Source organism: Dendrobium catenatum, unplaced genomic scaffold, assembly GCF_001605985.2.
Source record: "Dendrobium catenatum unplaced genomic scaffold, ASM160598v2 fragScaff_scaffold_998, whole genome shotgun sequence".
NCBI lineage: Eukaryota > Viridiplantae > Streptophyta > Magnoliopsida > Asparagales > Orchidaceae > Dendrobium > Dendrobium catenatum.
The window spans coordinates 1,429,811-1,456,298 of record NW_021319460.1 but is presented as its reverse complement, the minus strand read 5'-3'; the positions used below and the strand labels follow the sequence as shown (position 1 = coordinate 1,456,298).

Genomic DNA, 26,488 nt, shown 5'->3' with positions numbered 1-26,488 from the left:
AATAGAAACGTGCACTCTCTGGGTTTTTTGAAAAAGATTTGAATGGACATAACACTAGTAAAAGTGAGATCCATCATTACCAAACACTATTTAATCTGTTTGAAAGAACAATGACTGGTTATTGAGAAGAAAAGAAATAAATTAGACAAATTTAAATCCCTTCGTTCTTGCAAGAAATTCAATTCAAGCGGAATGACTACAAGCTTCATCATGTTCGACAAGAAAATATGGCTCCAATTCTCTTTTAAGCGATGATATCAACTTTCATTTATCTATTTGTCATAAAAAATGTTATGATCAATAGAAAAAAAAGAAATGCAGCCCTTAAAGTAAATAGAACAGGGCAATGCAACTATCGGACTTCATAAATCTAGATTATTTATGCTGGGAAATAGAACAAAATAAAATTATCTGAATCAGGAAGAAATAATCTATATGTGTTTATAAATTCTGATAGATATGTGTAGATGCAATTTGCTTTTGATCAAATTGAGAAGAAAAGAAAGTTGCTTCAGCTTGCAGGCAAGGAAAAACAGAAAAGAAGAAGAAGATGGAGAAGAGAATACCGTGCTAAATCGCACAAGCCAAACGCTTGAAATTTCCCTCCTTTTCACCTCTTCCGTCCGTCTCTTCCTTTCGTCTTTGGGGATCATATGACAAAAAAATGGGGGAGGCCGAACGATATAGATGATGCCGACTGGAAGCTTTAGCTTGCAACTAAGGCTTCTTGAGGATGAATCGTGAGGAGTGAGTGATCTTGTGTATGGGGTGGCTGCTTGTAAAATAAAATGGAGCCGTAGGATGAAGGAATGAGGGTAAGTGACGGCTAGGGCTTGGAGTTATGGAGTATGAGAGGGGGTGGATTGCCCTATCTTCCTTTAAAACCTTGCTGCCCTAATAATAGTAGTAGGATCAGATGATCATCATGCTTTCAAAACTTGATCGAATGGTTGATATTAAAAGCTGGAATTAAAGAGATTTAGAGAGCTAAATTAGAGAGGAAATGTTGAATTATACAAGTCAAATTAATCATATAATATTTTGATTTAAATTGATATAGAAAGTCTACATCCATCAAAATTAATTTGACTCGAAAGAAATTAAATTGAGCCGATTAAAGTCAATAAAATTAATTGCACTTTAGTCGAATCGTGACACATTAAATTAGATCGATCAAAGCCGTCGAGGTTAAAATTCACTAAAATTTATACAAAGTGACTTAATGATGTTTGATTGAATTTTATTTAAAGTTTGATTGACGATTGATTGAAAACTGAATGTTTGAAATTTGCATTGAGATTTGACTGAAGTGTGATCGAAGATTTGATTGAAGTGTAGCTTACGGACTGGATTGGAGTGTGATTGAAATTTGATTGAAAAATGATTAAAGGTTGATTGAAATATGAATTGAAATTTTATTAAGAGTTGGATTGAGATTTGATTGGGACCTATATGATTAACAAGTAAGCATCTGAAGATCATTAGGTCACAAAAAAACCCAAGTAGGTCATAGTGACCTCATACAAAAATGAGGTCAACAAATGGACCCCCAATATGTGTAATAAAACAAAGTTCTCGTGCACATATTGACATTGATCAAATGGAAGGATGAAGTTTTGATTCTAAGGAAAGAGAGGATCAAACCTTAGAAAATCAAAGTTGAGTGGGTGCTAAGGTGGTGCCGCAAAGGGCGTTATCCACCAATGGTGATTCTAATCCTAAGGAAAAGAGTTCACCTAACCTAAAGGGAAAGAAAAGTAGAGGGAACTAGGGTGGTGCCACCAAGGGCGTCCTCCACTATTAGTGGATGGTCATGTGGGGAGGAAGCTTGCACCACACAGAGGACCGAGGGTGGCTATATGATGGGGAAGATAAAGCGCCCATCATAGAGGGTCAAATATTAGGTAATGGGGAAGATAATGCGCCCGCCACCATGATCGAAACTGGATGGTCATATGATGGGGAAGATAAAGCGCCCATCATAGATGACCGAGGGTGACCATATGATAGGGAAGATAAAGTGCCCATTATAGAGGGTCGAAGATCAGGTGATGGGGAAGATAATGCGCCCACCACCATAACCAAAACTGGATGGTCATATGACGGGGAAGATAAAGCGCCCATCATAGAGGACCGAGGGTGGACCGATGGGCGCTTTATCTTCCCCATTATATGGCCATACCTAGTCCTCTATGTGGAGCAAGCTTCCTCCCCACATGACCATCCACTAGTGGTGGAGGATGCTCTTCATGGCACCACCCTAGTTCCCTCTACTTTTCTTTTCCTTTAGGTTTGGTGATCCCCTTTCCTTAGGATTAGAATCACTACTGGTGGATAACGCCCTTTGCGGAACCAACCTAGCACCCACTCAATTTTGATCTTCTAAGGTTGACCCTCCATTTCTTTAGAATTAAAACTCCATACTTTCATTTGGTCAATGCCAATATGTGCACTAGAATTTCATTCTATTACACATATTGGGGGTCCATTTATTGATCTCATTTTTGTATGAGATCACTAGGACCTACTTGAGTTTTTTTGGTGATCTAATGATCGTTAGGTGCTTAATTGTTGATCATATAGGTCCTAATCAAATCCCAATCCAACTCTTAATAAAATTCCAATCCAACTTCCAATCAACATTCAATCATTTTTAATCAAATTTTGATTACACTCCAATCTAGTCCATAAGCTACACTTCAATCGAATCTTTGATCACACTTCAGTTTAATCTCAATGCAAATTTCAAACATTCAGTTCTCAATCAATCATCAATCAAACTTTAAATCAAATTCAATCAAATATCTAAGTCAATTTGTATCAATTTTAGTGAATTTTAATCTCGACGGCTTTAATCGATCTAATTTAATGTGTCCTGATTCGACTCAAGTGAAATTAATTTTATTGACTTTAATCGACTCAATTTAATTTCTTTCGAGTCAAATTATCTTTGATGGATGCAGATTTTCTATATCAATTTAAATCAAAATGTTATATGATTAATTGGGCTTGTATAATTTCACATTTTCTCTCCAATTTAGCTCTCTAAATTTCTTTAATTTTAGCTTTTAATATCAACCATTCGATCAAGTTTTGAAGGCATGATGATCTTCTGATCCTACTACTAGTATTCGGGTAGCAAGGTTTTTAAGGAAGCTAGGGCAAGCCGTACCCTCTCATATTCCATAACTCCAAGCTTTAGCCATCACTTACCCTCATTCCTCCATCCTACGACTCCATTTTGTTTTACAAGAAGCCACCCCATACACGAGAGCACTTACTCTTCACGGTTCATCCTCAAGAAGCCTCAGTTCCAAGTTAAAGCTTTCAGTCGGACCTCCCCCATTTTTGGTTATGCGATCTCCAAAGACGGAAGGGAGAGACGGACGGAAGAGACGAACAGGAGGGAACTTTCAGGCGTTTGACTTGTGCGATTTACCATGGTATTCTTTTCTTCATCTTCTTTTTTGTTTCCTTGCCTGCAAACTGTAGCAACTTTCTTTTCTTCTCACTTTGATCAAAAGCAAATTACATCTACACATATCTATCAGAATTTATAAACACACATATAGATCATTTCTTTTTGATTCGGATAATTTTATTTTGTTCTATTTCCCAGCATAAATATTCTAGATTCATGTAGTTAGATAGTTGCATTACCCTGTTCTATTTACTTTAAGGGATGCATTTTTTTTTCTATTGATCATTTCATTTTTGATGACAAATAAAAAAATGAAAGTTGATAGCATCGCTTAAAAAAGAATTGAAGCCATATTTCTTTGTCGAACATATTTAAGCCTGTAGCCATTCCGCTCGAATTAAATTTCTTGCAAGAACGAAGGGATTTTGATTTGTCTAATTTATTTCTTTTCTCCCCAATACCCAGCCATTATTTTTTTAAACAGATTAAATAGTGTTTGATAATAATGGATCTCACTTTTATTAGTGTTGTGTCCATTCAAATCTCTTTCATAAAATCTAGAGGAGATTTTATTTCACGTTTCTATTAGGGAATATAAGTGATGAATGTCAAAGTTGTATGTATTGTTTTCCTTTATAAAGTTGAAATACTGAAAGAGATTTTCATGCTCTTCATTCAAGAAAGAAGGATTTTAGTTCATATGTGAAAATTTGTTTAAAGATTAAAAGATCCTTGCATTGATTTACTCCAACTATTGATTAAATCTTAAACAATACATGAAAGGGCAAGAAGATGAAGTTTTTCTTTATGTGTATATATACATAGCTTATTGGATGGAATGCTTCGAGTTGTTGATATTGTGTTTTTCATTTTAATGTTTAGATCTTGAATGCAACTTTTATTATTTCAGAGATACATGAAGATTTGTATTATTTTTGTCCTCCAATTAGTTTTCTGTGTGTATGTCCTTTTAAAGGATGTTGGTTAGAATCAATGTCTTGTGATAGAGTGATGATAACTCTTTGACGTAAGTTGAAGAGCATGCATTCTAACTTTACTTCCTTTGTAGTCATGAATAAATTGATGATAATTAGAGATTGTACCTTGGTGATATATTACTTGATGAGGCGATTTAATGATTTGGGGCTGCATATTTCTTTTCCCATAAAACTTTCTCATCTTATCTTTTGGTAAATACGTTTAAGTAATTTTGGTATGGAGGGTTTACTATTCCTTGCTATAAAGAATATTTGGAATGATAGGTAGATATAACAAATGTTTTCAACTATAACTTCATTCTAAACAATTATTCTGATTTGAAAGCTAGATTGTTCTATTGGAATGAAAATTTTAGTTAAAAAAAAAAGGTGCTTAGATTTATGTATTGAAACTACTTAATGCTATAAATAATTTCTTCTTTTATTTTTGGTTAAGATCTATTTAGATCATTATAACAAAGTTATTTGAGGCTCTACATAATTTATTCGTTCTATTATTTTGTTAGAGATCGTTAGAGTATTTTAAATTTTCTTAGTGTTTTTGTGAATATTTAATACATATTTTTATCATATGAATGCTCTTGAAGGGAAAATATAAAAAAATCTGCTATAATTCCTATATTTTCCTTTCACTTAGGAAGAAAATGTTTGAGATGAAAATTCGACAAGATCTATTAGTTATAGAAATTGGAATGTATGCTTTGAAAAAATGTCTCTTTGATTGTCAATATTTGTTAGTGATGAGAATGAGACATTATTTTTAATCTCCCTTGTTTGGAAACAAAATATAATTGACGCTATTTTCCTTTTTCTTGCAAGAACTAAAGACAAATGCATCTTTTTTTTTGCTCTCTTGACAATTAAAATTCATGCGATGAGTATCTATCTCTGAAATCAAGATTGTTTCAAAACAAATTTATTCAATCATAAGTCAACAGATGATAAGTTCTTATTGTTCTTGCTTTGTGATGTGGAGCACTCACACTTTATAAAAATATTATAGTATTAAGGTTGTTGGATTTGAAATCTTTGGGCCATAAGCATTATCTCTTTTATGGGTAAATTTGCTAAGAAATATAGTTGTGATTTCTGTACATGTTTGACTTTTTTTTATGAGAAAACACATGAGTTAAAGTTCTTTCTTACATATAATTATGTATGTTGACTCATTCTTGTGAGATAGTATATGTGTTGGAGTCTCTTCCTATATAAAAAGCATACATATTTGTGGGCTCCGAAAATTCGGCCTCGGCCTCCACTCGCTTGTGAGATAGTATATGTGTTGGAGTCTCTTCCTATATAAAAAGCATACATATTGAAATTGCTTTCCTGTTCTGATGCACGTGTTAAATTTGTTGACAGTGGATTAGAAGCTTTGAATATGGTAAAAGAGCTTTGAAAGAAGCCAGTTCTAATTTTGAAGGAAGTGACTCAAGGCATTTACCCTTTGATTTCATTTTTGATAAATTATCAGATGCCAACTATGATGAATATAAGACAATGTGGAGCAACTCATATATTGCTCTATCCAGTTGTTTATTTATGTTTTTTTAAGTTTGACAAATCAAGGTAGTAGGTACTTGGCATATACTGAAGTTGTTTAGTTTGACTTGAGTTAGAATGTTGTGAAGCAAATTCTAAATTTCTTTTACATTGAACATAATTGTATATATATATATATATAGTTTAAAATAAGTTACATATGGCTATTGTTCTTGCAAGATAGCAATATGAGTTGAATTCCTCAATTGCATATCATTACATGTGCTGAAATTATTCTTGTGAGATGATATATGAGCTGAAATTCCTATTTACATACAAGTGTATATTCTAAAAATTATTCTTGTTAGATGTCACATACATTGAAATTGTTTCTTGCAATGTTACATACATTTTGAAATTGCTTCAATAATTTTATTTGATTCATATTTTTAAATATTCGCTCATATGTCAATCCATAACATCTTTTATATTCGCATACATAATATTCTGACACCTCTTTCTCTCTCAATGTTTTTTTGAGATACTAGTGGAGCTGATTGGGAGCTAAGGGCCAAGTAGCTTCAGTCACCTCTATTTCTTCCAAATGGAGGTGCTACGGGCAGAACCACCTGATATTAGCTCCGGTGAGGTAAGTTTTTCTTTAAAAAAATTTTAGAAGACCTTAAGGCCCCTAGATCTCTTTGTTGAGCTATTCCCCCAGCCTTAAGTCCTCGTACGTTTCCTGCACACCTGAATATCACCCCACAGTGCTTCCATAAATCTCCTACAGCAAGTGGTGAATATGAATTGAGGTCATTGGCAACACAAACCTCCCTTGGTATAGTAGTCTCTTTTTTCTAGGGAATAACCTGAGCGTCTATCCTCATTCTTTAGTAGATCCATCCCAATCTTCCTTAGCTCCTCTTCCTACACACTTTCCTCTTTGATAGCCCCCCAATCCACCATCAGTTGTACCGAAATGTCTATCTCCTGGAGCTCCCCTATACATCTGGATAAGACATCAACTGCCTTATTTTCTAATCCAAGCCTGTATTAATCTCAAAATCATAGCCTAACAACTTTGACAGTCACCTTTGATGCTCCTCGGTCACCATCATTTATTCTTACAAGTACTTCAAACTCCTCTAGTCTATCTTGACAATAAAATGTCAGCCCAATAAGTAAGGCCGCCACTTCTGAATGGCTAACACGATGGCTATCAACTCTCTTTCATTGACTAATTTCAGCCTAGCTATGGTTGTTAACACTTGGCTGAAGTAGGCTATGAGTTTATTATTCCACATGAGTACTGCTCCCAATCCATACCCAGATGCATCCATCTATGCTATGAAAATCTGGCTGAAATCATGTAAAGCTAGGAGTTGTACAGTGGTCATGGCCTTTTTCAATCTCTCAAAAGCCCGGGTAGCCGCGTCCCCCCATAAGAAACTATCCTTCTTCAACTGCTTTGTCAGTGGCTATGATATTTTTATTTATCCTATCACAAATATTCTATAATATCTCATCAATCCTAGGAAACCCCTTAGCTCTCTTAGATTCCTAGGTAGAGGCCATTTCTGCATTTCCTGAATCTTGGCTTGATCGACGGATACTCCCTCTTAAGATACCATATGCCCCAAGTAATCCACACTAGCCTGTGCAAAACAACACTTCTTTAGGTTGACTCTCATCTTTGCTCCTGTAACACCCCTAAAACCACCTACAAGTGCTTCAAATGCTCCTCCTCTGATCTGTCATATATTAGAATGTCGTCAAAGAAAATTAGTATAAACTTCCAGAGGTATGGTCAGAATATCCTTTTTATAAGGGACTGAAAAGTAGCAGGAGCATTGGTGAGGCCGAACAAAATCACTAAAAACTCATAGTGTCCCTCATATGTCCTGAATGCAATCTTCTGGATATTCTCCTCTCTCATTCTAATATGATGATATCCTAACTTCAGATCCATCTTCGTGAACAACATCGCTCCATAACATTCATCTAGTATCTCATTAATCATCACAATGGGAAACTCTTCTAGCACAGTCTCTTTATTCAGGGCCCGGTAGTCCACACAAAAATCTCCAGCTCTCATCCTTCTTCTTGACCAATTGGACTGAGCATAGTTTAAAATTGCGCAATAAGAGGCGCGCCTTGAGGCAATTCGGGCCAAAAACGCCTCATTGCCTAAGCAATTTTGGCGTTTGCTGAGGCTTACGCCTCAAGCTTAGTGAGACGCGCCTCAATTACGTAATTTATGTTGAGGCGTGCACCTCATAGAAAGGGTCCCACTCACTCACTTAACATAAAAATGAATTTTGTCTCTCCCTTCTACCGGTCCAAGCCAATCCGCAAGCTCTCGAACCTGCAAGACTCAAAGCCGGCTATCCCGCACGTCTCCACCGCCTCTCCCGCCTGCACCGCCGCTCGCCGGTGAGTTCCTTATTTCCGGCTGCCCCTCTACATCACTTCTTGAAGAGTTCTTAGAGTTTTTTTTAAAGTTTAGGGTATGATTTTTCAACTTATAGGAAAGCTAGGGTTTTAAATTTTTTTGAGTTTTTTGTTTTATTTTGCTTTTTTTCCTTTAGGAAATATGGTTAAGGGCAAAGAAAATTGTAATAGGTCATTGCGGAGGGACCCTTCTTGGAAATATAGTGTACAAGTTGACATAGGCGTCGGTGAAAAGACTTATGTGTATTTGAAATGCAATTTTTGTGAAAAAGTGGTGAAGGGCGGAGTTACCCGCATGAAGGAAAACTTATCATGCTCCCATAAAAACGTAGCACCGTGTGCAAATGTACCGGACAAGGTGAAGGATGAAATTATTGCTTACATGAAGAAAAGTACCACGACAAAATACTTACAATAGGAGCAATTTGATGAAAGGGTCTAACATGGTGCTTACTTCGGGAGAGTGGAAAGGGCCTTCCTCCACTATACATAATAGAGGTGCATGGGGTCCGATGGACCAGTATATGACTAAACCAGGAGAGGATAGAGGACAAGTACAGATTATGCGTGCAGGTGGTACCAGAGAGGGTCGACGCCAGGTATGCATGGATATTGGCAGATTTTTTTTGAGAATGCCATACCATTTAATATTGCGACATCGTCGACCTACTTTAATATGCTGTGGTTTGTAGGGTTGTATGGGAGAGGGTTGAAGGCACCTTCCATGTATGAGTTGCGAACATGGATTTTGAAGGAGCTGCAGAACACAGAGCATATCATTGATGAGATTAAACAGACATGGATTGAGACTGGTGTTACCATTATGTCAGATGGATGGTCTGACATGAAGAGGAGGAGCTTCATTAATATCCTTGTCAACAATCCCTATGGCACGGTGTTTTTACGATCAGTTGAAGCTTCAGATGAGGTTAAAAATGTTGCATTCATTTTCAATTTATTAGATGGGGTTGTTGATGAGATTGGGGAGCAATTGGTTGTTCAGGTGGTGACTGACAATGCTAGTGCATACAAAGCAGCTGGTCAGATGTTGATGGAGAAGAGGAAACACCTATATTGGACCCCCTGCGTAGCACATTGTATCGATCTCATATTGGAGGAACTTGATGATTTACCTCAACACAAGAGTGCTCTTTCTAGGGCGAAGAAGATCACAAAGTTCATCTACAACTACTCATGGGTCTTAGCCTTGATGAGAAAGTTTTCAAAGAAGGAAATCATTCGCCTTGCAACCACTAGATTCGTTATTATATTTTTGCACTATAAATCATTTTCAATTCCTAATGCAAGTTTATTCTACAGGTTTGCCACATCTTATTTGACACTGCAGAGCTTGTTGGATGTGAGACAACCTCTCGAAGCAATGTTTACATCAACAAAATGACTTAATTTTGCATGGGGGAAGAAAATTGAGGGGAAGAAAATAGGAAGGCTAATTCTAAATGAAAAATTTTGGGCTACTGTGATCTATGCCATATTAAGCACTAGTTTAGTGGAGGCCGTGAAGAAACCAGCAATGAGTTTTATTTATAATGTTATGGATGAGGCGAAGGAGTTGATTGCACATAACTTGAGAGGAGAGAGGCAAGTTATAGAGAGATTTAGGATATCATTGATGCTTGGGAGGTCCAGTTACACCGTCATCTACATGCAGTGGCATATTATCTCAATCATCAATTCCAATATTCAGAGAGGAAATCCTCAAACCATGAGGTGAAGCTTGGCTTGTATCATTGCATGGAACGATTAATACTAGATCAGACCGTTAGGGAGCTTGAAGATTTACAACTTGTTTTATTTCAAAATAGGGAGAGATTTTTTGGTCTGCAAGCATTAAAATCAACTGTTGTCAAACGGTCTTCAGGTATACTTATTTTTGTAAATGCATAACACTTTAATATGTTCTGATTATCATTTTTCTTCTTGAAAATAGTTGAATGGTGGATCCAATTTAGTGATTGAACCCCTAAGTTACAGAGTTTTGCTGTTAGAATTTTGGGCCTCACTTGTTCTTCTTCTGGGTGTGAGCAAAATTGGAGTATATATAGTCAAGTGCAAACAAAGAGAAAAAATCAGCTTTCAACACTCAGAATGAACTCCCTTGTGTATATTATGCACAACAATAGGGTGAGAGATAGGAGGTTGAGGAATAAGGGGTTAAAGGATGATGAGGACCCGTTAGTATGTGATGATGTGTCATCTGATAATGAGTGGTTCATAGATGATGAGACAAATTTGTCATTATCAGACCTGCAGCTAGAGGATCTAAGTGTGGATGTCTTGAGGGACGAAGCAGATTAAGTGGGCAAATCCCTTAGTACCACACCACACACATTCACTAGTTCTGCAGCACAACAACCAAATAAAGATATTCCACAACTTCTTATATGCTATTGCGTTATATTTATATCAAGTGAGCAATTAATATGATAATGATCATTCTTATTGAACAGGGAAGAGAAAAGTGAGTCACATTAAAGATGATGAAGATATGACATTCATAGATACAATTAGAGAAGAAGATTCTCTTGAAGACCCATTTGATGATGGGATATGATTGGATTTTATATGTTCTTTCTTAATTGTACTTTGCGAGTTTTGATAGACTAATATTTTATGATTTTGTACTTTGGGACATGATTTTATTGCATCTATTTTTTTACTTTCCACTAGTTTCACATGTCATTTAGATGTTTTTCTTGTAAGATAGAATCTTGCTATTATTTACCTACTAAAATCCTTAAATTCTCATTTAAGCAATTCTGCGTATGTGAGGCTTACGCCTCACACCGCCCCTCAAGGCTTACGCCTCGCCTCACAGACGAAAAACGCCTCGAGGCTTATTTACACAATTTTAAACCTTGGGCTATAGAAAGGACTCACACTTAGCCTAATGATACCTGCCTCCAATATCTCTCAGATCAGTTCTTAATCTTGTCTTTCGGAATCTGAGGGTAGCGATAAGGCCAGACACCAATTGGTGACCCCCTCCCTCAGGGTGATGGTGTGCTTTTACTCCCTTGATGTTGGAAAAAAGCCTTGAGGTGGCTGAAAGACCTCACTGAACTGATGTATGAGTTACTATACTGAAAGGGGAATGTCCCCATCTTCTTCTAGTCTGATCCTCTCTAAGCTTTGCAGCTTCATTAGGAACCCTCCTCCCACCTCCCGTATGGTCATTACCATGATCTTAAGAGACACCATGGCTTTGGACAACCTTGCATCTCCTCTAAACACCACCCTTCTGCCCTCCAAAATTAGCTTCCCAAAACTAGCTTCATCATCAGTGCTCCCTAGTTTACCTTGGTATCCCCCAAAGTATGTAGCCATTTCGTCTCCAATATGACATCACTGCTTCCCAACTCTAACAGAAGAAAGTACTCCCTCACTTGGATCACCTACATATTCAAAATCGCTCCTCTACATACTCCTCTACCTGCCTCCACCTTCCCAGTTCCCATCATCACTCTATAATTTCCTATGTCCACCAATTTCACCCCCAATTGGTCAACGTCCTGGTTGGATATAAAATTGTGGGTAGCCTCCTTGTCGATAAACAACACCATCTCTCTGTCCACTATTTCTTCTTTCACTTTCATGATGTGATTTGAGGTGAATCCCACCACTGAGTTTAAGGAGACCTCTGCCTGCCATATCAAGATACAACTCTTCCTCATTTACATTTGTCTCGCTTTCATCTCCCTCCTCAGCTTTCTCGTCATCTTAGACGGTAAGAACCTCAAGAGTTCTGTCTTTACACCTATACCTAGTGTGTACATTTCATCACATCTAAAGCACAGTCCCTTTGCCCTCTTCTCCTGCAGCTCCTTCTCAGTGAGCTTTTTGAAATTTCTCCTAAATTCCGCTCCTATAGGCTTCTCATTCAGGGTCTCTCAAAGGCTTCCCGGTGCTATGCCCTTGGGTGCTAAAATAGTGGTATTCATCTTATGTGAATCTCCTAAATTGCTACCTCTAGCCCCGTTCTCTAGGTGCTTCTGATCTTTCACCATCTGGGCTAGATCTATAGCCTCTCCCAAGTCACAAGGCCTCATCACTCTAATTTCCGCCTAGATATCTGGTTTGATCCCTTCATGAAGTTTTCCTCTAGAATAATCTTAGAAAATCGGTCCAACTAGCTAGCTAGATGCTCAAATCTCTCCCAATACTCCAGAGCCTTCCTGTGTCAGAGCGAAGAACTACTCATAAAAGTTTCCTCTGCTAGTTTAGAAATGTTCCAACATGTAGTCATTGAACTCCCTCCAACTTCGTATAGCCCTCCTCATGTCTCTCTGTTGGTACCAGGCCAATGCCTTCCCCTCTAAACACAGGCTAGTTGTCGTTTGTCTCTCTTCCTTTGTCAACTCATTGACGGTGAAGTACCTCTCCACATTATAGATTCACCAATTTGCATCATCTCCTTCAATAATAGGCATCTTCAACTTCCTTACCCTTGGATCATCTCAATTTCCCCTAAATCCTACATAACCACCCTTTCCCTGAGGCGGTGATACAATTAGAGAAGAAGATTCTTTTGAAGACCCATTTGATGATGGGGATTGGATTTTATATGTTCTTTCTTAATTGTACTTTGCGAGTTTTGATAGACTAATATTTTGTGATTTTGTACTTTGGGACATGATTTTATTGCATCTATTTTCTTACTTTCCACTAATTTCACATGTCATTTAGATGTTTTTATTGTATGATAGAATCTTGCTATTATTTACCTACTAAAATCCTTAAATTCTCATTTACGCAATTCTGCGTCTGTGAGGCTTACGCCTCACACCGCCCCTCAAGGCTTACGCCTCGCCTCACGGACGAAAAACGCCTCGAGGCTTATTTACACAATTTTAAACCTTGGGCTATAGAAAGGACTCACACTTAGCCTAATGATACCTGCCTCCAATATCTATCAGATCAGTTTCTTAATCTTGTCCTTCGGAATCTGAGGGTAGCAATAAGGCCAGACACCAATTGGTGACCCCCCTCTCTCAGGGTGATGGTGTGCTTTTACTCCCTTGATGTTGGTAAGCCTTGAGGTGGCTGAAAGACCTCACTGAACTGATGTATGAGTTACTATACTGAAAGGGGAATGTCCCCATCTTCTTCTAGTCTGATCCTCTCTAAGCTTTGCAGCTTCATTAGGAACCCTCCTCCCACCTCCCGTATGGTCATTATCATGATCTTAAGAGACACCATGGCTTTGGACAACCTTGCATCTCCTCTGATCACCACCCTTCTGCCTTCCAAAATTAGCTTCATCATCATTGCTCCCTAGTTTACCTTGGTATCCCCCAAAGTATGTAGCCATTTCGTCTCCAATATGACATCACTGCTTCCCAACTCTAACAGAAGAAAGTACTCCCTCACTTGGATCACCTGCATTGTCAAAATCGCTCCTCTTCCTGCCTCCACCTTCCCAGTTCCCATCATCACTCCATAATTTCCTATGTCCACCAATTTCACCCCCAATTGGTCAACGTCCTGGTTGGAGATAAAATTGTGGGTAGCCTCCTTGTTGATAAACACCACCATCTCTCTGTCCACTATTTCTTCTTTCACTTTAATGATGTGATTTGAGGTGAATCCCACCACTGAGTTTAAGGAGACCTCTGCCTGCCATGTCAAGATACAACTCTTCCTCATCTACATTTGTCTCGCTTTCATCTCCCTCCTCAGCTTTCACGTCATCTTAGACGGTAAGAACCTCAAGAGTTCTGTCTTTACACCTATACCTAGTGTGTACATTTCATTACATCTAAAGCACAATCCCTTTGCCCTCTTCTCTTGCAGCTCCTTCTCAGTGAGTTTTTTGAAATTTCTTCTAAATTCCCCTCCTATAGGCTTCTCCTTTAGGGTCTCTCGAAGGCTTCCCGGTGCTATGCCCTTGGGTGCTAAAATAGTGGTATTCATCCTATGTGAATCTCCTAAATTGCTACCTCTAGCCCCCTTCTCTAGGTGCTTCTGATCTTTCACCATCTGGGCTAGCTCTATAGCCTCTCCCAAGTCACAAGGCCTCATCACTCTAATTGCCGCCTAGATATCTGGTTTGATCCCTTCATGAAGTTTTCCTCCAGAACAATCTTAGAAAATCGGTCCAGTTAGCTAGCTAGATGCTCAAATCTCTCCCGATACTCCAGAGCCTTCCTGCGTCAGAGCGAAGAACTAATCATAGAAGTTTCCTCCTCTGCTAGTTTAGAAATGTTCCAACATGTAGTCATTGAACTCCCTCCAACTTCGTATAGGCCTCCTCATGTCTCTCTGTTGGTACCAGGCCAAAGCCTTCCCCTCTAAACACAGGCTAGTTGTCGTTCGTCTCTCTTCCTTTGTCAACTCATTGACGGTGAAGTACCTCTCTACCTTATTGACTCACCCATTTGCATCATCTCTTTCAATAATAGGCATCTTCAACTTCCTTATCCTTGGATCATCTCAATTTCCCCTAAATCCTACATAACCACCCTTTCCCTGAGGTGGTGGAACAATTAGAGAAGAAGATTCTTTTGAAGACCCATTTGATGATGGGGATTGCCCCCCCGCCCCCCACACACATAGTGTTCTGATCCTCCATTTTGTGCTCATACCCAAACCCTTCTTTAAAATTCCCGCTTAATCTTTCAAATTCAGTACCTCTTCACGTGTAATCGGCCCCCTTCTTGCAAAATCAGCCCCCGCCCGCTCATACCCACTACTCATATCCTCCATAGAAACAGGTTATAGGGGAGCATCCCATTCTTTCCCTCCAAAACTTCTAGCTCTTGATTTTCCCCTCTTCTTATCGAATTTGGGTTTCCACCACACCCTTGATCGTCAGTTGCTCCCCTTGCCTTTGATGACGTCATCTTGGGCTGGGCCTCAAGTAACTTTTTCAACATTTCTTCCATGATGAAAATCTTCTCATCCATCTTTTCGTTGAAGGTTGAAAATTGATTTTCAAATTTAGAAATCTTCTCCACGAAATCTAATTTTAAATGTCCCAATTCTCCTTCCAATACTTCTATTTTTCTCCCGGACATAGGTACGACGAATTGATGGGCTCTGATACCAATTTGTTAGAAAACTCGTGTAGGAATCGATGAGGACTTGACTGAATTTTTGAATTTCAGCAAGGTAAAAATAGAAATTGAAATAAATCTTGTGGCAAAACACTAGGGAAACTTGATAATTGATGAAAAGTGTAAGAAACCAAACATGATACAATGGATCTTCAATTCGAGAGAAAAATCCGGCTCTCCCAATCTCTAGCCGGTAGCTAGAGCCCAAGCAAATCTAAGAGAAAACACAATTTTAGCAAAAATAGAGATATACCTAACCCTAGCCTCCAGTTCCTCTATAAGCATAAACTTAATTTTTTAAAATACCCAAACAGCTCTTCTAATTTAAATTTCTCTCCTAATCCCCCCTTAATTTCCTCATTTAATTGCCTTTACATGTTGCTGGGCCCCACAGGGAGGGAGGCGGAGGCTTTTTGGGCGGGATTCATCCGCATGGAATAAAATAAGACCGGTCCCTCGTTGATTGATCTAACCGATTATTCAACAAGTCTTATGCTGGTTGTCAATTACCTAACACAACATTCTATTTTTCTCATCCAGGAGTTGAAACCTGACAATAACAGTGTTAAGCATTCAATAATGTAGTGTTGTTAAAATCCTATTTAAGTATTTTATTGACAAAATTGTCCTAAAACACTGCTCCTCTTGGATGCTCTGGACAAAATAGATACTTGTTCTAAAGCAGCAAGCACTCACTTTAGTTAAGCGTCCTTTAGTTTTATGTTGATGTTGCAATGCATGAAATATAAAATCATTCCTCTCGCAGGGAGTGATAGAAATTATAAATATTAGGCATTTACCTTCGTGAGAAAATGACAATATGAGCTCCTCTATAAGTTGGTCAATATCTGAATGACATCAGAGAGATGGTGCACCCACAAAATGGGAATTATTCAAGCACATTCCTTCATATTAAGAAAAAATAGTAAATGATCTCTATAATGTTTAGATTTGTCCATTTTTGTCTCAAACATATCCAGGTGTTCGATCTAATCGCTAAACTAATCAAAACTAAACCAAATTGGTCCTACAATCAACAATTGTCTTTTCTTTGGACTGAAATTGATGAAGGAAAGCATTTCATGAGGTCATTTTTACTTCTAGGGTCAAGCTCACTAGCTATACTAGCTCAAACTAATGATATTGACTCTAAAAATTGAAACATAGAAAGCTTTCCTCCAATTTTGTCCCCAAAGTTACATAGTTACACTTGTATTGCACTTAAAGGAATTATACGCAGAACTTGTACTCGCTAGATTGTAGCTAAAGAAATATTCAAGCCAAAAAATTGAATGACATGCTTCAGATCAACTATGTATAGACTTTTCATAACTTAGGTTGGTAGATAAGGTTGATCAATCCCAATTGTAGATTAAATTACTTCCTAATTTATTTTAAAATTATCAAATCAATCGAAAAAAATTCAATTTAATTTAAATATCCCACCAATTTATTAGTACATATATAAGTGAACCCCTCTTGCAACAACATAAAACCATAGATACAAAGCCGTAGGAGCTACTTTGCCAACTCACAATTGCACATGAAAACCTACGAGTTACGCCACTGACTTAATTAGATAACAAGAAATAAAGTAGCTGCCTCCATAGTTAATTGAACAAATAATTCCATGCTCTAACACCTTAAAAAAATTGATTTTACACTAACAAAAGGAGAAATCAAGAAAAGCCAAAAGCCACCAGTTAGCCATACGATATCAATCTACTTTGCCTAGAAAAATTAGACTTCAAGTAATTATAACTGTTGATATTCATAAAGCAATATTGGACATAAATTTTTCGCTTCTTGCAAAGGAAGTCATAAGTCACCATAAATAAATATGCCATGCTAGTGCACTAGCTAAGATTTGAATCCACCGTTAGTAGTTATATAATCACATTATCTAAAATAGCCTCATGAACAAGTCATAAAAAAGTTTTTGGTAGAAAATTAGATGTGCACTCACAAGGAAGAGTTGGAAAAAGAGAAAAATCAAAGAGAATTGCTAGTATACTAATGAAAAAGGTCAAATTAGGCATATTGGAATTATAATTTATACTATAATATACTAGAACTTTTAATTTATAGGCATTAGTTCCAAAGCATTAAAAAATTTTAAATGGTCTTAGTTTCCTTGCATTCAATTTCGTAAAGATTCATGATAGAGGTATTTCTGGACTTAGACTCACCATGATTATATTATCATATTTAAATTCCATGCACCTTCTGTTCCCATCAGTAGGCAACATGTAATTATCATAATTTTTAGACAATTTTCTACAAACAGCCTAATGCAAATCATGAATATTTTGTGCAAATGATTGTGTAAAGGCGGTTGGATGGCATTTTATAAAGTAGTCAACAAGCCTTCTCGGCCTTCTATGTTGATACCTTGTAAAAATCTCAAATGGATACATGCCTGCAGATCTATTAACAAAAAAAGTGTATGCAAACTCAATTATAGACGATACCAAATCCCACCTAGATGCATAATGATGTCTAACAAAAACATGAAAATTATTTTGAGAGTTTGAAGATTGTGAAAATTGTCATTATAATTAATTATAATTATTAGGAGAGTATCATAAATTAATTAAATCAATTATGTAATCTTTAATATTTCGATTATATTTGCATGAAAGATTGAAAAATCATTATGTGAGCTTTAATAATATTATCATTATATTTGCATGAAGGCTTGAAAATCCTGCCACCATGACAAAAATTGGCAAGGGTTGATCATTAGTCAAATTTGCATTTTCAAAGCTTGAATTTTGATGATCTTTAATAATTATTCCACATTACCAACACGTCATGTCAAATTTGGCCGAGGGAAGATCAAGTTCAATTTTTCATTTTTCAAAGCATGATTTTTTTGGTGCTTCAAGTTTTTATGAAGACACATTTATATGAAAGACTTATAAAATTTAAGAAATGCATGGAAGTTACTGAACTCCGTAACCAATATTTGGCCAAGGTGGAAGAAATGCTTGGAATTACCCATGTCATCAAGATGGTTTGGCTAATTCAAGTTGCAAAACAAAGAAAAACATGCGAATAAATTAATTAATTTTTTCCTGCCTTGCCACTTTTGATTTTTGTAATGCTTATTAACATGCATCATGGTATCATGTTAAAACATGAAAATAGAATGAAATGATTTGCCTTCGAATTATTTTGTCCTTAAGTATGGCTATTATTAGAACCATCGTTTCATTTTTTCATATTTGAACAAAATGATGGTTTTTATCCTCCACCTATAACCAAATTCCTATCATTTGGTATTTGAGCAAAAAAGACCCACTTGCATGCATGCAATGATTATTTTGGTGTGCATTTTCAAATCAATACATGGGGTTTTACCCTTGGTCTCTTCCAAATTTTCCATTCCCTTTGACTATTTTTCTTCAACATTATGGAAATTTTTCTTTTTCAATCTCATTCACTTTGTGTGCATCTTTGATTTGGTGACCTTGATTGCACATTTGCTTGGTAGATTTGACTAATTTTTTTTTTTTTAAATTTTCCAAGGAAGTTTTAGTGATTATCTAATTAATATTACATATTTGATCGATTTGCATTTGCATGTTTCTTTTATTTTTTAATCTTCTTGCATTCATATCTTTTTCTTTTCCATCCATTTAATTATTCCAAGAGTAGAATTCTTGAGGAAGTTGAGAATATGATGTAGAACAAAAATGAAAATTATTACGAGAGTCTGAAAATTATGAAAATTATCATGGGAGTTTTATATAATTTATTATAATTATCAAGAGAGTTTTATAAATGAATTAAATCAATTATGCGAGCTATAAATGAATTTATCATGCGAGTTTTTATATTTGCATGAAAATTTGCAAAATCATTATTCCAATTGAGAGGGATATCGAAGCATGCATATGTTATGTAAGTTAACAATTTAATTCGCTCAAAATCCCTCCTTTTTTTTCTTTTTAGTAGTTCACCTTCTGATCACAGCTATTATATGATCATATCATGGTAAAAGTAGAAAAAATATGTTTTTTTAGTTATTTATGCATGATAGATGGTTTTATGTTTAATTTGTCTTGCTATTAAATTGTGTGGAAGATATTTTTTATTTGGCACTAAATTGATATGGGTTTTTGATGGACCAGATGATTTGATTGGGAGGGAATTAAAAAGTTTCTTAATCAAGAGGGAACTGTTTAGGAAGGTTTTTAACCAAAGGAGAATTGTTTAGGAAAGTTTTAATACAATTGGGAGGGAATTATTTATGGCAAGATATCTAATTTGAATTCAAAATCTAAGATGGAATTATGTAGGGAAAGGGAGGAGGAATCAAGGGGGAATTGTTTAGGAAAGTTTTAATTACAATTTAGAGGAAATTATTTAGGGCAAGAGATCTGATTGGAATTCAAATATGAGAGGGAATTTTTTTTTCTTTTCTTTTTCGTTTGAGCTACATCCCCAAATATGAGAGGGAATTATTTAGGGAAAGGGGGCTGATTTAGGATAACCTATTTAAGACTAACAAAAGGGTGATTTTAGGATTATGAGGTATTTGCTGAATTTAGATTATTCTTAGGGAGTTTTGGGCTCGCAGCTATGGATTTGGGAGAGCCGGATCTTCCTCTCCATTAGAAGATCTATTGTATCTTGTTGTTTTTCTCAGTATATCATCAATTTAAAAGAGTTTTCTCTTATTATTACTCTTAATTCATCTTGGAGATTGTGTTTGTGATTGCTGTAATTTAATTTCAGCTAAGGGAGATAGGAATTTTACAAGCACTTCCTATCAAATTGATATCAGAGCGAGGTTTTGGAGAGATGGCAATAAAGAATGTGGATTTGTTGAATGGCAAAGTGGAGCAAATCAAATCCAGGGTGGAGGGATGTTCTCAACCATTGAAGGGAAGTTTTCAAACATGGAAGAAAGACTCTCATCCATAGAGAACCGTTTTGAAAACTTGAATGATATGATGAAGAAAATGATCTAGATGCCGTTGAAAGCTTCACCGATGATTCCTAGGACTGAACCAAAGGGAAAAGAAATTATGGAGGAGATGATGAGTAAGCTTATGGAGATGCAATCCAAAACCCCACTGACGGTTCCGATTACTAACCCTAACCAATATTTGATTCCTGCAATTTTCTTTCTATCTACTTGCTGTTTTTCTTCCATGACGCATCAAATTGGTATCAGAGTCGTGTCTTAGGTTGAAATATAAGTCTTCCTCGCTAATTTTTGTTGTGTTTGTTCCCTCCATCTTGCTAATTTTTGCTGTTGGAAGACCAGATTCGTTGTTTTTTGTTGTTTATTTTACTATTTAGTGTCTAGATCCGAGTACCTATGGCAGGAAGAAATGTTGAAATGCGGGAAGGGGAGATCAGACAATTTAAATATGATTTTGTAGAAAAGATTTCAGATTTCAAAAAATAATTTTCAGCCATCCATGAGAAAATTAATGAGAAGTTTGCCATCATGAAGGAGATGATGAGGAAGATGCTCAAGTTCCAAACCAAAATGGTGTTGTCTGAGGCTGGGGGAGCCGCCGCCAGCCAAGGGATTGAAGGAAACCCTAATCCGATAAGGAGATAGAAGATCAGGAGGTGGAAATGTTTGGGGAAGAAGAGGAGATGCCACCTTTGGAGCCACTTCCAAGGAGGGGTAATGGTGAATGAGTGGGATTTTTGGTGGAGCTGCAAAGTTTGGAAGGAGAAAAGGATTGGAAGAAGATAGAAGTACCAAACATTATTTAGCTACCCCTACAGCAGTATCGATGGATGTTCCAACTAGTTCAGGGGTTGTCTCCGCAGGAACGCGAGCATGCTATCATCTTGAAGGAAGGAGTCTCGCCTATTAGTTTGCCTGTACCGTCATTCCTAAATCCAGAACGAAGAGATTGAGAGATTAATCAAAGAGATGCTGGAGGCAGGGATCATTCGACATAGTGACAGTCCAGTGCTTCTGCAACAGTTTCCTTTGTTTCACCTTGAGGACAAGGTGACACTTTGGGCGGGGAGTTTTGATGGACCGGCCGATTTGTTTGAGAGGGAATTAAAAAGTTTTATAATCAAGAGGGAACTATTTTGGAAGGTTCTTAATCAAAGATTAATTATTTAGGAAAGTTTTAATTACAATTGAGAGGGAATTATTTAAGGTAAAAATCTAATTTGAATTCAAAATCTAAGAGGAAATTATTTAGGGAAAGGAAGGAATCAAGGGGGAATTGTTTTGGAAATTTTTAATCACAATTGAGAGGGAATTATTAGGTCAAGGGATTTGATTTGAATTCAAATATGAGGAAATTATTTAGGGAATGGGGACTGATTTGGGAGGGAATTAGGGGAGCCTATTTAAGGCTAACAATAGGGTGATTTTGGGATTATGAGGTTATTTGTTGAATTTAGATTGTTCTTAGAGAGTTTTGGGCTCTAGTTGGCGGCTAGGGATTTGGGAGAGCTGGATCTTCCTCTCCAATAGAAGATCCATTATGTCGTGTTGTTTTCTTCCATATATCATTAATTAAAAAGAGTATTCTCTTATTATTGCTCTTAATTCGTCTTGGAGATTGTGTTTGGGATTGCTGTAATTTAATTTCAGTCAAGGGAGATAGGCTTTTTACAAGCACTTCCTATCAGTTTTATTAATCAAACTTCAATCATTTTAATTATAGAAGATTTGCCTTCTTCAGCCTGAAGTTCCTCTTCACTTCACCCTTTCTATTTTTGCAAAAAAAAAAAAAAAAAAAAAAAGGTTGTGGTCCCCTTTAAAAACAGTGGAAGTAATATAATTTGGATACGGTGATACTAGTCTTTTTTTTTTCGTGTGATTTATGCAAAGATGCCATAATTGTTCCTTTTTTCCCACAAAATAAAACTTGGAACTCTTAGTTTTATTGTGATTTTAGATTTGAAAACTCTTACTCTGCTAATGATCAACATAGTTGGTTACCATACAAAGCTACACTTTTCATTATGAAGACAGCAGATCGAGGGACTCAAAAAAAAATTGTCATTTTGAAGACAGCAGATCGAGGGACTCAAACAGAAATTTCCTATTTGCCTATTCATAAGAACAAAGAGCATTAGCATCCAAATCCCAACCTCCAGCCAGTGAAAACCTGCAGAAATTTATTTGAATCTAGATGAATAAATAAGTTAGCTAATAAACAATTCTAATTAATTTTTCTTCTTTAGGAGTCTGCCATCTATATGAGGCCATGGTAAGGGAAAAAAATTGGGCCAGGATATCCCTGGAATTTAGATACAGTGAACCTGTTTAAAATGAATGGAATATAAATTTTGATACATTATCTGTATATTGCACTTCCACTTTAAGACAGTTATGAGCAAACCATCTATATATGCTCCACTTAAAATGTAGGAAATGAACCTCAATTTTCCTTTTGTTGTGCAGGCTATCCGAAAACATAAATTTGTTCATATTCTCGATGATCCTGGTTCAGCTGATCTTAGTGCTTATGTTGATTTTGCTGCTATCCAGCACTCTGCTGAAGAAGCTTCAGGTGCTTTTCTCTGAAAGAGCTATATATATTAGAATCATTTGCATTTTTAGAGCATATTTTGACCTAATACTCATCTATTTGTCAGAAAATATATCAGTTTATGGTCCAATCACCCAGTCCCAGCTTTTAGGTTCGCTCGGCATAAACTTTAGAGTTGAGGCCCTATTAAAGAACTGCACTGAAGAGCAAGCAGAGTCCTTAAGGACTGGTTACTGGAGATTGGTGGGAGATGGTGAATCTCCATTCTGGGATGGGACTGAGGAGCAAAGACCTATTGGTATGGGCAATAGGTATTTAGCAATGGCAATCGTGAATAAGAACCAAGGTATTCCAATTCCTTTCGAGTAACATGCTAATTTCCTTTGTTTGAATTGATTTGGAAGAGAATGTTAATGTTTCTTATGAGGGACTACATAGATTTATCTAGAGCTATTATAGCAAGGAACTAATCTATTCATACATGTACACAAAATATCATGCTTGCCGTTGGCTTTATGTTTAGCACAAACTTAGTCAAGATATCCTAAATTCAATTCTCGTCTAATTGGGGTCTAAAAAATTGACATGTGAGAGGAAATATGTTTTTATGTGGCATGAAAATGTGCAAAACTTGATGTAGAATATCTCAAACAGAGCATTTTGTGTTTCAATTTTTTGGTGTTTTATCATAGATTTTATATTAAGTATGTTCATGAATTTTTATTATCTGTGAAATTATTATATTTATTAGGGGAATTTTTGTTTCATCTTTTATGAGAATTGTTATGCTGATTATATATAAATGTTCTAATGTTCTGTGCTATATTTTACAGCAAATATTTTATATCATTTTGGTTAATAAGTTGATCTCATGCATATGGTGATTTCGAGTAAAATTCTAATGTCGTTTGTTTGAATCGATATGGAAGAGAATGTTATTGTTTTTCTATGAGGGGAAAATAAGATTTTTCAACAGTAGTTATGAACTAATCTATATTTATACATATACATGTACACAAAATACCATGTCTACTGTTAACTAAATGCTTAACACATTTGTCAACTGAATGATGGGAAATTTCCAAAATTTGATTAACCTATGTATGTATGGTTTTACATTTACTTTGATTTGGTTCATTTTATATTTCTATTTTTTAACTATTGATTTATTTTGATTATAATAAGTTTTATACTTCCAAATATTCAAAGGATTCAGTCCAAGGTAACTTGGCCTGTTTCAAGATAAATATGGTCAAATCAAAACAATGGAAATGGTGAACTCAACTGGTCCAATATGAACTTGTTCGGACCATCATAAGCTTGTTTTTGTTGAATTCACCAGGATCATCATGAATTTGCCAAGCTAATTATGAACTTATTGGGATAATGGTGAACTCGCCATAAAACAATCATTTCAAAGATTTCATAGTGTGGCATCTTGGAATATTCGAGGCAGTAGAGAAATATAAAGTTTAACGTCTTAGCTTTGTACGAAGATCCATCATACATTTATATAAAAGAGAGGGTGCAATATTTATAAGAGACACCAACATTTTTATGTGGAAATTTTTAAAAAGGAGAAAAACTATGGGGCCTAGCCCAGTTTGAATGAATCCACTAATATTTATAGTTGATTACAAATGAGGCCCTTCATTAGAGGAAAATTCTTGACTTGATGTAACAAATATACATCATATAGAATGCATTACATGGTAGAAATTAGAAGAATTAGTATTGATATGTTTGTTTGGTCAGCAGGACCATAGTTGGCAGGCAACGAAAGTCAAAAAGATCGTAATTGGCGGGCGACGGAGGTCGGAAAGATCGTTGTTTGATGATGGAGGTCAGAAGGACTGTAATTGGCGGGCGACGGAGGTCGAAATGACTGTAGTCGGTGGGCGATGGAGGTCGGAATTACCATAGTCGGAAGGCGACAAAGGTCGAAAAGACCGTTGTCTGGCGACGAAGGTCAGAAGGACCGTGGTCGGCGGATGAGGAATATCGGAAAGACTATTGTCTGGCGATGGAGGTTGAAAGGACTGTAGTAGGCAGCCGACAGTTGTTAGAAAGATCATTGTATGGTGGAAGTCCAATAAGAATTGGAAGTCAGGTCGAAGTATAATGTTAGTTATGGCCGGGCATAAGTCTGGCATTAATTGGTGGTTGGTTGGAAGTCCGACGTCAGTCGGTGGACGGGCAAAAGTCCGACATCAGTCGGTGGATGGGCGAAAGTCTAACGTCAGTCAGTGGCCAGTAAGAAGTTCGACGACTGTTGGTGACCGGGCGAAAGTACAATATCAGTCAACGGCCAGGTGGAAGTCCTAAGTCTGGCATTAGTCGGGTGGAAGTCCGACGTCAGTCATCAGCTGGGTTGAAGTCCGGCGTCAGTCGGTTGCTGGGTAGAAGTCCGACGGAGGTCGAGGAGTCTAGTGGAAAGAGAACTCAATTTTCTCTTCTTCATTCTCTTCATTTTCTTTCTTCTCTTCCTTTCATTGGTTCCCCTCCTCCATGAGGAATGAGGGGTTTGTATACTTTTCTAAGAGTGGCGTGGTTGGTATTCGATAAATAGGGAGGAGATTAAGGGTATGTTAGGAGTGGTTTGATGGACGGCCGATGTTGATTCCCTTAATCGTGGACTGTTTATTATAAATTTAAATGTCTTAGTGATGTTTGAATTTGACGATCTTGGGCTCGTTTGATTTGTATCATCGAGCCACTCGATTCAACTATAAGAACGTCACATTTGGAAACTGTTTGTTAATCTAAATTATGGTTTGAACCTTCCAAAGGCGCTGTGGGTCTTCGATTTGGACCCATAGGGGCTCGGATTAAGTCAAATTTGGTGTCATTGGGTTCATCTTTTCAAGACATTCAGTTCGATTATAAATTTGTTGAAATCAGAGTTCGAATTATCCTAATTTTAATTTTGAAAGTTTTCAACTTAATTTTGCCTCAAAATTCGTGCCCATCAAGATAATTTTTTATGATATATTAATTGTCCATCTATTTTCGGACGTCGAAGCTTGTTGAGTCCGAAAATATGTCACATATTTTGTTGAATTTTTTTTATCGCAACATGAAACTCCAAAACATTTAAAAGTGTCTGAAATTAATAATAGAGGCTCCGTTAAGATCTAAAAGTGTTAAAATTGAATTCAGAACGTGGGCTCGGATTAAGTCAAATTTGGTGTCATTGGGTTCATCTTTTTAAGACATTCAGTTCGACTATAAATTTGTTGAAATCGGAGTTCGAATTATCCCAATTTTAATTTTGAAAGTTTTCAACTTAATTTTGCCTCAAGATTCGTGCCCATCAAGATAATTTTTTATGATATATTAATTGTCCATCTATTTTCGGACGTCGAAGCTTGTTGAGTCCGAAAATATGTCACATATTTTGTTGAATTTTTTTTATCGCAACATGAAACTCCAAAACATTTAAAAGTGTCTGAAATTAATAATAGAGGCTCCGTTAAGATCTAAAAGTGTTAAAATTGAATTCAGAACGTCGAAAAATAATTTCAGGGACCTTAAAAATGTTTGATTTGGATTGTTTGAGCCAATTTTTCT

At 36.6% G+C, this 26,488-nt stretch overlaps 1 protein-coding gene across 3 annotated transcripts in view; it reads left to right on the top strand.

Moving 5' to 3' along the window:
• Window positions 1-23,625, top strand: part of LOC110106691 (protein arginine methyltransferase NDUFAF7, mitochondrial) — a 46,257-nt gene extending 22,632 nt beyond the window's left edge. For 2 of the 3 annotated variants that reach the window (XM_028697793.1, XM_020836666.2), the window contains exons 9-10: window positions 22,831-22,939; window positions 23,025-23,625. In XM_028697793.1, coding sequence (XP_028553626.1) covers window positions 22,831-22,939; window positions 23,025-23,287 — 372 coding nt within the window. In that variant the 3' untranslated portion in view covers window positions 23,288-23,625. Of the gene's footprint in view, window positions 1-20,171; window positions 20,519-22,830; window positions 22,940-23,024 lie in introns of those variants that run through there. The other variant, XR_002304269.2, reaches the window with a different exon arrangement.
• The last annotated feature ends 2,863 nt before the right edge of the window (window positions 23,626-26,488 follow it).